Raw genomic sequence first — 13,328 nt, forward strand, 5'->3', positions numbered from 1 at the left:
ACATGGAATGTGTATCTGTGCAAATGAGGGAGAACTGTCATGACAAAATATTTAAGTGCCTTTAAATAGGGTATGGTAGTTGGGGGCCATGCACACCGGTTTTGGTGTGTCAAGAACTGCAACACTGCTGGGTTTTTCACGCTCAACAGTTTCTCGTGTGTATAAAGAAAGGTCTACCAACCAAAGGACATCCAGCCAACTTGACAACTGTGGGAAGCATTGGAGTCAACATGCCCCAATGAACTGAGGCCTTTGAGGGAAAAAGGCGGTGCAACTCAATACTAGGAAGGTGTTCCTAATGTTTTGTACACTCAGTGTACACTATATATACAAAAGTATGTGAACAATACTTTAATTTAGTGGATTCAGCTATTTCAGTTGTATTTTACACATGCTACATACCCCTGCCAGCCACATAGTTGTATTTTACACATGCTACATACCCCTGCCAGCCACACAGTTGTATTTTACACATGCAACATACCCCTGCCAGCCACACAGTTGTATTTCACACATGCTACATACCCCTGCCAGCCACACAGTTGTATTTTACACATGCTACATACCCCTGCCAGCCACACAGTTGTATTTTACACATGCAACATACCCCTGCCAGCCACACAGTTGTATTTTACACATGCTACATACCCCTGCCAGCCACACAGTTGTATTTTACACATGCTACATACTCCTGCCAACCACACAGTTGTATTTTACACATGCAACATACCCCTGCCAGCCACACAGTTGTATTTTACACAGGCTACATACCCTTGCCAGCCACACAGTTGTATTTTACACATGCAACATACCCCTGCCAGCCACACAGTTTTATTTTACACATGCTACATACCCCTGCCAGCCACACAGTTGTATTTTACACATGAAACATACCCCTGCCAGCCACACGGTTGTATTTTACACATGCTACATACGCCTGCCAGCCACACAGTTGTATTTTACACATGCAACATACCCCTGCCAGCCACACAGTTGCCATCCACACAGTTGTATTTTACCATGGCAGAAACTTAGCCAGCTATTTATAAAGTATACTTGAACGATATAGCTTGTCAAAGCCAGAATATCACTTCCAGACTTAGCTTTCCCTAGCCCGTTTTGGTCACACTATAAATGATTTAACATGCAGTGGTAGCTTACATAAAACTCAATCTCCATGCTACTGCCCTCTCTGTGGCCGTTTACTCATGTGGCTAGAGTGCCTTGGTTAAGTGAAGCTCCCACGACACATCAGGCAAGTAGTGACAATAAGTGATAGAAAATTATTCTGGTATACCACAAGACTGTGTTAACCCTCTGAGCTAAAGCCCAGGCATTCGCTTGGGGAGCTAACACAAGTCTAAAGATCATATGAGTGTGGTTCACTGAACCATTTGCTGTATAACAAGACAGTGCTTACCCCTGTGAGCTAAAGCCTAGTGCTTACCTTGGATGTTGAAGGGGTTGTCGATGACAAAGTTGCCGTTCCACACCACAGATAGGTCCACGGGCAGGTCACTGATGTCATTACCCTCATAGTTATACTGAAACCATAGAAACATAGTAATGATAAGTTAAACTATAATGGTGTTATTTTGTTATAATGTTGTTAAAATGCCCCTGATGTTCAACTGAAAGACAAACCATTGTTGTTGCTGTCAGTTTATGGTGTGTATTTTTTATCATGTGAACATCGCCTGAAAACACATTTCCATTTGGGAACAATAAAGTTTGAACTGAACTGAAATATTGCGATGCCTTCATTTCTGTTTGGATTATTTGTTTTTTTTTGCTGTCTGAAAAGTTGATGAATTAAAAACAAGTTTTATACAGTAATTACACTAATATCCGTTTCTAGGTTTTACATTCGCGTATCGTTCATGGCTCATTTGAATATAAAGCACACAAGAATAATGGACTAATAATGGAAGTACACTTGGCCGTCTCTTGTTTCTCTCAGTAAATACATCCTCATTTAATAGGATAGAGTTAGAGGGCAGCCTGGAAATCCAAGAACAAGTGCCATGATATGTTTTTAATAATCACGTTCTTAATAGTATTGTAGATGATTAATAGGAGTAATCCTTCTTGTTCAACATGTCTCTCTCAAGCACACATCCTAGATCGGAACTCCTACTCTAAGACACTTTGTGAATACAGAATCTGGGCAACAGATAAAAGGCATGTAAGCATCTAACTACGACCTCTGACCACAAGACAACATATTCGATCCATCTATCTGCCACTATCGGCAAAATTATAGAGTGGCATTCGGTTTACTAATTTTAACATTGCGGTCCAGTCATTTCACATAATATGCCATAATATCACATAGTAGGCCGTCATTGTAAATAAGAATTTGCTCTTATCTGACTTGCAAAAAAAATGTAATCTGTAAAAGTAAACACGACACAGAAACGTGCATACAGCAGATAAGGATGCATGCACACAGCAATGTCACGGTACATGATTGGTTGGTTCATTCATTCACCACATTGTGATTGGACAATTTTCTTTCTGTCTACAGACTCTAAAATCTAATTAATATTCACAGACATACTTAAAAAATAAGTCATACTTTTGGACTGATCTTGAAGGACTTCTTGAACATTTCCAGGCATATTTTTGAGATAAATATTACTTACGGTATTTAAAAGGCATTATATATTTATTGGGCAACTTTACTCAGGGTGAATGCAATGCTCACCAACATTTATGCAACTTTAATTAAACTTTTCAGTGGTAAAGTATGTTAGCTTCTATAAGGACTCCAGTACTGTATTAGAGATTTCAGTGGTAAGGTATGTTAGCTTCTATATGGAATCCAGTAATGTAGCAGAGTTTTGACACCCTGGTTAAGACAAGTAAAATAAAAGGGTAGTGTAAGGAGAGAGTGAGAGAGAGAGAGAGGTACTCACAGAGAGAGAGGTACTCACAGAGAGAAAGAGAGAGAGAGAGAGAGAGAGAGAGAGAGAGAGAGAGAGAGAGAGAGAGAGAGAGAGAGAGAGAGAGAGAGAGATTAAAGTGGAGATTCTGATCCAACCATACATTAATGCATTGTGCCCCTGGCCTGAGAGGATCGAAGATCAAAATGTAGCTAGAAGTAGTAAGTAGGCGAAAGTTAACTAGCTGTTGTTGCCAATGAAAGGAAGTTAGGCTAGCGAGCAGGCATTTTAGCCAGGTAGACTAGGACAACAAAAACTAAAAGTGTATACTGTATGACAGTCATGGACTGTTTAGGCAACCTGAAAGAAGAGGATGGCATTGGTGTTTCTCTACATGTGGTGTAAGTCAAAATGTTTTTTCTACTTGCTCGCACAGAAACACACACACAAAAATCAGAACCACGGAGAGTGAGAGAGATGGAGTCAGAGGGAGAGAGCTCCACTTGCCCCACCTTTTGCTCTAACAGAGATAGAATGAAGGAAGAAGCAGACTGGAAAGGAAAAGGAAGTAGAGGAAAAAGAGACAGAAAACAGAACAGTAGTAGACTAGATACAGAACAGTAGTAGACTAGATACAGAACAGTAGTAGACTAGATACAGAACAGTAGTAGACTAGATACAGAAACAGAACAGTAGTAGACTAGACACAGAACAGTAGTAGACTAGATACAGAACAGTAGTAGACTAGATACATAAAAGTAGTAGACTAGATACAGAACAGTAATAGACTAGATACAGAACAGTAATAGACTAGATACAGAACAGTAATAGACTAGATACATAACAGTATTAGACTAGATACAGAAACAGTATTAGACTAGATACATAACAGTAGTAGACTAGATACATAACAGTAGTAGACTAGATACATAACAGTAGTAGACTAAATACAGAACAGTAGTAGACTAGATACAGAACAGTAGTAGACTAGATACAGAACAGTAGTAGACTAGATACAGAAACAGTATTAGACTAGATACATAACAGTAGTAGACTAGATACATAACAGTAGTAGACTAGATACAGAACAGTAGTAGACTAGATACAGAACAGTAGTAGACTAGATACAGAACAGTAGTAGACTAGATACAGAAACAGTATTAGACTAGATACATAACAGTAGTAGACTAGATACATAAGAGTAGTAGACTAGATACAGAACAGTAGTAGACTAGATACAGAACAGTAGTAGACTAGATACAGAACAGTAGTAGACTAGATACAGAACAGTAGTAGACTAGATACAGAAGAGTAGTAGACTAGATACAGAACAGTAGTAGACTAGATACAGAACAGTAGTAGACTAGATACAGAACAGTAGTAGACTAGATACAGAAGAGTAGTAGACTAGATATGGAACAGTAGTTGACTAGATACAGAAGAGTAGTAGACTAGACACAGAAACAGAACAGTAGTAGACTAGATACAGAAACAGAACAGTAGCAGACTAGATACAGAAACAGAACAGTAGTAGACTAGATACAGAAGCAGAACAGTAGTAGACTAGACCCAGAAACAGAACAGTAGGAGACTAGATACAGAACAGTAGTAGACTAGACACAGAAACAGAACAGTAGTAGACTAGATACAGAAGCAGAACAGTAGTAGACTAGATACAAAACAGTAGTAGACTAGATACCGAACAGTAGTAGACTAGACACAGAAACAGAACAGTTGTAGACTAGACACATAACAGTCGTAGACTAGATACAGAAACGGAACAGTAGTAGATTAGGCACAGAAGCAGAACAGTAGTAGACTAGATACAGAAACAGAACAGTAGTAGACTAGATACAGAACAGTAGTAGACTAGATACAGAACAGTAGTAGACTAGACACAGAAACAGAACAGTAGTAGACTAGATACAGAAACAGAACAGTAGTAGACTAGATACAGGACAGTAGTAGACTAGACACAGAAACAGAACAGTAGTAGACTAGATACAGAAACAGAACAGTAGTAGACTAGATACAGATACAGAACACTAGTAGACTAGATACAGAAACATAACAGTAGTAGACTAGATGCAGAACAGTAGTAGACTAGATACAGAAACAGAACAGTAGTAGACTAGATGCAGAACAGTAGTAGACTAGATACAGAAACAGAACAGTAGTAGACTAGAAACAGAAACATAACAGTAGTAGACTAGATGCAGAACAGTAGTAGACTAGATACAGAAACAGAACAGTAGTAGACTAGATACAGAAACATAACAGTAGTAGACTAGATGCAGAACAGTAGTAGACTAGATACAGAAACAGAACAGTAGTAGACTAGATACAGAAACAGAACAGTAGTAGACTAGACACGGAACAGTAGTAGACTAGATACAGAAACAGAACAGTAGTAGAGTAGATACAGAAACAGAACAGTAGTAGACTAGACACAGAAACAGAACAGTAGTAGACTAGATACAGAAACAGAACAGTAGTAGACTAGATACATAAACAGAACAGTAGTAGACTAGATACAGAAACAGAACATTAGTAGACTAGACACAGAAACAGAACAGTAGTAGACTAGACACAGAAACAGAACAGTAGTAGACTAGACACAGAAACAGAACAGTAGTAGACTAGATAAGGAAAGAGAACAGTAGTAGACTAGATACAGAAACATAACAGTAGTAGACTGGACACAGAACAGTAGTAGACTAGATACAGAAACAGAACAGTAGTAGACTAGATACAGAAACAGAACAGTAGTAGACTAGACACAGAAACAGAACAGTAGTAGACTAGATACAGAAACAGAACAGTAGTAGACTAGATACAGAAACAGAACAGTAGTAGACTAGACACAGAAACAGAACAGTAGTAGACTAGATACAGAAACAGAACAGTAGTAGACTAGATACAGAAACAGAACAGTAGTAGACTAGATACAGAAACAGAACAGTAGTAGACTAGACACAGAACAGTAGTAGACTAGACACAGAAACAGAACAGTAGTAGACTAGATACAGAAACAGAACAGTAGTAGACTAGATACAGAAACAGAACAGTAGTAGACTAGATACAGAAGTAGAACAGTAGTAGACTAGATACAGAAACAGAACAGTAGTAGACTAGATACAGAAGTAGAACAGTAGTAGACTAGACACAGAAACAGAACAGTAGTAGACTAGATACAGAAACAGAACAGTAGTAGACTAGATACAGAAACAGAACAGTAGTAGACAAGATACAGAAACAGAACAGTAGTAGACTAGATACAGAAACAGAACAGTAGTAGACTAGATACAGAAACAGAACAGTAGTAGACTAGATACAGAAACAGAACAGTAGTAGACTAGATACAGAAACAGAACAGTAGTAGACTAGATACAGAAACAGAACAGTAGTAGACTAGACACAGAAACAGAACAGTAGTAGACTAGATATAGAAACAGAACAGTAGTAGACTAGACACAGAACAGTAGTAGACTAGACACAGAAACAGAACAGTAGTAGAATAGATACAGAAACAGAACAGTAGCAGACTAGACACAGAAACAGAACAGTAGTAGACTAGATACAGAAACAGAACAGTAGTAGACTAGATACAGAAACAGAACAGTAGTAGACTAGACACAGAAACAGAAAAGTAGTAGACTAGATACAGAAACAGAACAGTAGTAGACTAGATACAGAAACAGAACAGTAGTAGACTAGATACAGAAGTAGAACAGTAGTAGACTAGATACAGAAACAGAACAGTAGTAGACTAGATACAGAAGCAGAACAGTAGTAGACTAGATACAGAAACAGAACAGTAGTAGACTAGACACAGAAACAGAACAGTAGTAGACTAGATACAGAAACAGAACAGTAGTAGACTAGACACAGAAACAGAACAGTAGTAGACTAGACACAGAAACAGAACAGTAGTAGACTAGACACAGAAACAGAACAGTAGTAGACTAGACACAGAAACAGAACAGTAGTAGACTAGATACAGAAACAGAACAGTAGTAGACTAGATACAGAAACAGAACAGTAGTAGACTAGATACAGAAACAGAACAGTAGTAGACTAGATACAGAACAGTAGTAGACTAGATACAGAAACAGAACAGTAGTAGACTAGAAACAGAAACAGAACAGTAGTAGACTAGACACAGAAACAGAACAGTAGTAGACTAGACACAGAAACAGAACAGTAGTAGACTAGATATAGAAACAGAACAGTAGTAGACTAGACACAGAACAGTAGTAGACTAGACACAGAAGCAGAACAGTAGTAGACTAGACACAGAAGCAGAACAGTAGTAGACTAGATACAGAAACATAACAGTAGTAGACTAGATGCAGAACAGTAGTAGACTAGATACAGAAGCAGAACAGTAGTAGAGTAGATACAGAAGCAGAACAGTAGTAGACTAGACACAGAAACAGAACAGTAGTAGACTAGACACAGAAACAGAACAGTAGTAGACTAGACACAGAAACAGAACAGTAGTAGACTAGACACAGAAACAGAACAGTAGTAAACTAGACACAGAAACAGAACAGTAGTAGACTAGATACGGAAACAGAACAGTAGTAGACTAGATACAGAAACAGAACAGTAGTAGACTAGATACAGAAACAGAACAGTAGTAGACTAGATACAGAAATATAACAGTAGTAGACTAGATACAGAAATATAACAGTAGTAGACTAGATACAGAACAGTAGTAGACTAGACACAGAAGCAGAACAGTAGTAGACTAGATACAGAAACAGAACAGTAGTAGACTAGACACAGAAACAGAACAGTAGTAGACTAGACACAGAAACAGAACAGTAGTAGACTAGACACAGAAACAGAACAGTAGTAGACTAGATACAGAACAGTAGTAGACTAGATACAGAAGCAGAACAGTAGTAGACTAGATACAGAAACAGAACAGTAGTAGTCTAGACACAGAAACAGAACAGTAGTAGACTAGATACAGAAACAGAACAGTAGTAGACTAGATACAGAAACAGAACAGTAGTAGACTAGACACAGAAACAGAACAGTAGTAGACTAGACACAGAAGCAGAACAGTAGTAGACTAGACACAGAAGCAGAACAGTAGTAGACTAGACACAGAAACAGAACAGTAGTAGACTAGACACAGAAACAGAACAGTAGTAAACTAGACACAGAAACAGAACAGTAGTAGACTAGATACGGAAACAGAACAGTAGTAGACTAGATACAGAAACAGAACAGTAGTAGACTAGATACAGAAACAGAACAGTAGTAGACTAGATACAGAAATATAACAGTAGTAGACTAGATACAGAACAGTAGTAGACTAGACACAGAAGCAGAACAGTAGTAGACTAGATATAGAAACAGAACAGTAGTAACTAGATACAGAAACAGAACAGTAGTAGACTAGACACAGAACAGTAGTAGACTAGACACAGAAACAGAACAGTAGTAGACTAGATACAGAAACAGAACAGTAGTAGACTAGATACAGAAACAGAACAGTAGTAGACTAGACACGGAACAGTAGTAGACTAGATACAGAAGTAGAACAGTAGTAGACTAGACACAGAAACAGAACAGTAGTAGACTAGATACAGAAACAGAACAGTAGTAGACTAGATACAGAAACAGAACAGTAGTAGACTAGACACAGAAACAGAACAGTAGTAGAGTAGACACAGAAACAGAACAGTAGTAAACTAGATAAGGAAAGAGAACAGTAGTAGACTAGATACAGAAACATAACAGTAGTAGACTGGACACAGAACAGTAGTAGACTAGATACAGAAGCAGAACAGTAGTAGACTAGATACAGAAACAGAACAGTAGTAGACTAGACACAGACACAGAACAGTAGTAGACAAGATACAGAAACAGAACAGTAGTAGACTAGATACAGAAACAGAACAGTAGTAGACTAGATACAGAAGCAGAACAGTAGTAGACTAGACACAGAAACAGAACAGTAGTAGACTAGACACAGAAACAGAACAGTAGTAGACTAGATACAGAAACAGAACAGTAGTAGACTAGACACAGAAACAGAACAGTAGTAGACTAGACACAGAAGCAGAACAGTAGTAGACTAGACACAGAAGCAGAACAGTAGTAGACTAGACACAGAAGCAGAACAGTAGTAGACTAGACACAGAAACAGAACAGTAGTAGACTAGACACAGAAACAGAACAGTAGTAAACTAGACACAGAAACAGAACAGTAGTAGACTAGATACGGAAACAGAACAGTAGTAGACTAGATACAGAAACAGAACAGTAGTAGACTAGATACAGAAACAGAACAGTAGTAGACTAGATACAGAAATATAACAGTAGTAGACTAGATACAGAACAGTAGTAGACTAGACACAGAAGCAGAACAGTAGTAGACTAGACACAGAACAGTAGTAGACTAGACACAGAAACAGAACAGTAGTAGACTAGATATAGAAACAGAACAGTAGTAGACTAGACACAGAACAGTAGTAGACTAGACACAGAAACAGAACAGTAGTAGACTAGATATAGAAACAGAACAGTAGTAGACTAGATACAGAAACAGAACAGTAGTAGACTAGACACAGAAACAGAACAGTAGTAGAGTAGACACAGAAACAGAACAGTAGTAAACTAGATAAGGAAAGAGAACAGTAGTAGACTAGATACAGAAACATAACAGTAGTAGACTGGACACAGAACAGTAGTAGACTAGATACAGAAGCAGAACAGTAGTAGACTAGATACAGAAACAGAACAGTAGTAGACTAGACACAGACACAGAACAGTAGTAGACAAGATACAGAAACAGAACAGTAGTAGACTAGATACAGAAACAGAACAGTAGTAGACTAGATACAGAAGCAGAACAGTAGTAGACTAGACACAGAAACAGAACAGTAGTAGACTAGACACAGAAACAGAACAGTAGTAGACTAGATACAGAAACAGAACAGTAGTAGACTAGACACAGAAACAGAACAGTAGTAGACTAGACACAGAAGCAGAACAGTAGTAGACTAGACACAGAAGCAGAACAGTAGTAGACTAGACACAGAAGCAGAACAGTAGTAGACTAGACACAGAAACAGAACAGTAGTAGACTAGACACAGAAACAGAACAGTAGTAAACTAGACACAGAAACAGAACAGTAGTAGACTAGATACGGAAACAGAACAGTAGTAGACTAGATACAGAAACAGAACAGTAGTAGACTAGATACAGAAACAGAACAGTAGTAGACTAGATACAGAAATATAACAGTAGTAGACTAGATACAGAACAGTAGTAGACTAGACACAGAAGCAGAACAGTAGTAGACTAGACACAGAACAGTAGTAGACTAGACACAGAAACAGAACAGTAGTAGACTAGATATAGAAACAGAACAGTAGTAGACTAGACACAGAACAGTAGTAGACTAGACACAGAAACAGAACAGTAGTAGACTAGATATAGAAACAGAACAGTAGTAGACTAGACACAGAACAGTAGTAGACTAGACACAGAAGCAGAACAGTAATAGACTAGACACAGAACAGTAGTAGACTAGACACAGAAACAGAACAGTAGTAGACTAGATATAGAAACAGAACAGTAGTAGACTAGACACAGAAACATAACAGTAGTAGACTAGACACAGAAGCAGAACAGTAGTAGACTAGATGCAGAACAGTAGTAGACTAGATATAGAAACAGAACAGTAGTAGACTAGATACAGAAACAGAACAGTAGTAGACTAGACACAGAAGCAGAACAGTAGTAGACTAGACACAGAAGCAGAACAGTAGTAGACTAGATACAGAAACATAACAGTAGTAGAATAGATGCAGAAACATAACAGTAGTAGACTAGATGAAGAACAGTAGTGGACTAGATACAGAGGCAGAACAGTAGTAGAGTAGATACAGAAGCAGGACAGTAGTAGACTAGACACAGAAACAGAACAGTAGTAGACTAGACACAGAAACAGAACAGTAGTAGACTAGATACAGAACAGTAGTAGACTAGACACAGAAGCAGAACAGTAGTAGACTAGACACAGAAGCAGAACAGTAGTAGACTAGATACAGAAACATAACAGTAGTAGACTAGATGCAGAACAGTAGTAGACTAGACCCAGAAACAGAACAGTAGTAAACTAGACACAGAACAATAGTAGACTAGACACAGAAACAGAACAGTAGTAGACTAGATACAGAATCAGAACAGTAGTAAACTAGACACAGAAGCAGAACAGTAGTAGACTAGATACAGAAAAATAACAGTAGTAGACTAGATACAGAAATATAACAGTAGTAGACTAGACACAGAACAGTAGTAGACTAGACACAGAAACAGAACAGTAGTAGACTAGATACAGAAACAGAACAGTAGTAGACTAGATACAGAAACAGAACAGTAGTAGACTAGACACAGAAACAGAACAGTAGTAGACTAGACACAGAAACAGAACAGTAGTAGACTAGACACAGAAACAGAACAGTAGTAGACTAGACACAGAAACAGAACAGTAGTAGACTAGATACAGAAACAGAACAGTAGTAGACTAGATACAGAAACAGAACAGTAGTAGACTAGATACAGAAACAGAACAGTAGTAGACTAGATACAGAAACAGAACAGTAGTAGACTAGATACAGAAACAGAACAGTAGTAGACTAGAAACAGAAACAGAACAGTAGTAGACTAGACACAGAAACAGAACAGTAGTAGACTAGACACAGAAACAGAACAGTAGTAGACTAGATATAGAAACAGAACAGTAGTAGACTAGACACAGAACAGTAGTAGACTAGACACAGAAGCAGAACAGTAGTAGACTAGACACAGAAGCAGAACAGTAGTAGACTAGATACAGAAACATAACAGTAGTAGACTAGATGCAGAACAGTAGTAGACTAGATACAGAAGCAGAACAGTAGTAGAGTAGATACAGAAGCAGAACAGTAGTAGACTAGACACAGAAACAGAACAGTAGTAGACTAGACACAGAAACAGAACAGTAGTAGACTAGATACAGAAACAGAACAGTAGTAGACTAGATGCAGAACAGTAGTAGGCTAGACACAGAAGCAGAACAGTAGTAGACTAGATACAGAAACATAACAGTAGTAGACTAGATGCAGAACAGTAGTAGACTAGACACAGAAACAGAACACTAGTAGACTAGATACAGAAACAGAACAGTAGTAGACTAGATACAGAATCAGAACAGTAGTAGACTAGATACAGAAACAGAACAGTAGTGGACTAGATGCAGAACAGTAGTAGACTAGACACAGAAACAGAACACTAGTAGACTAGATACAGAAACAGAACAGTAGTAGACTAGATACAGAATCAGAACAGTAGTAGACTAGATACAGAAACATAACAGTAGTAGACTAGCTACAGTAGCAGAACAGTAGTAGACTAGATACAGAAGCAGAACAGTAGTAGACTAGATACAGAATCAGAACAGTAGTAGACTAGATACAGAAACAGAACAGTAGTGGACTAGATACAGATGCAGAACAGTAGTAGACTAGATACAGAAGCAGAACAGTAGTAGACTAGATACAGAAACAGAACAGTAGTAGACTAGACACAGAAACAGAACAGTAGTAGACTAGATATAGAAACAGAACAGTAGTAGACTAGACACAGAACAGTAGTAGACTAGACACAGAAGCAGAACAGTAGTAGACTAGACACAGAAGCAGAACAGTAGTAGACTAGATACAGAAGCAGAACAGTAGTACAGTAGTAGAGTAGATACAGAAGCAGAACAGTAGTAGACTAGACACAGAAACAGAACAGTAGTAGACTAGACACAGAAACAGAACAGTAGTAGACTAGATACAGAAACAGAACAGTAGTAGACTAGACACAGAACAGTAGTAGACTAGACACAGAAGCAGAACAGTAGTAGACTAGACACAGAAGCAGAACAGTAGTAGACTAGATACAGAAACAGAACAGTAGTAGACTAGCTACAGTAGCAGAACAGTAGTAGACTAGATACAGAAACAGAACAGTAGTAGACTAGAAACAGAAACAGAACAGTAGTAGACTAGACACAGAAACAGAACAGTAGTAGACTAGACACAGAAACAGAACAGTAGTAGACTAGATATAGAAACAGAACAGTAGTAGACTAGACACAGAACAGTAGTAGACTAGACACAGAAGCAGAACAGTAGTAGACTAGACACAGAAGCAGAACAGTAGTAGACTAGATACAGAAACATAACAGTAGTAGACTAGATACAGAAACAGAACAGTAGTAGACTAGATACAGAAACAGAACAGTAGTAGACTAGATACAGAAACAGAACAGTAGTAGACTAGATACAGAAACAGAACAGTAGTAGACTAGAAACAGAAACAGAACAGTAGTAGACTAGACACAGAAACAGAACAGTAGTAGACTAGACACAGAAACAGAACAGTAGTAG

The 13,328-nt window shown here is 38.2% G+C and overlaps 1 protein-coding gene across 1 annotated transcript in view; it reads right to left on the reverse strand.

Annotated features, from left to right (window-relative positions):
• LOC129815622 (plexin-A1-like) overlaps positions 1-13,328 on the reverse strand; it is a 474,873-nt gene that overhangs the window by 135,232 nt on the left and 326,313 nt on the right. Inside the window, exon 11 of the mRNA XM_055869594.1 lies at positions 1,448-1,544. Coding sequence (XP_055725569.1) covers positions 1,448-1,544 — 97 coding nt within the window. The remainder of the gene's footprint in view (positions 1-1,447; positions 1,545-13,328) is intronic.

Source organism: Salvelinus fontinalis, chromosome 18 (genome assembly GCF_029448725.1).
Source record: "Salvelinus fontinalis isolate EN_2023a chromosome 18, ASM2944872v1, whole genome shotgun sequence".
NCBI lineage: Eukaryota > Metazoa > Chordata > Actinopteri > Salmoniformes > Salmonidae > Salvelinus > Salvelinus fontinalis.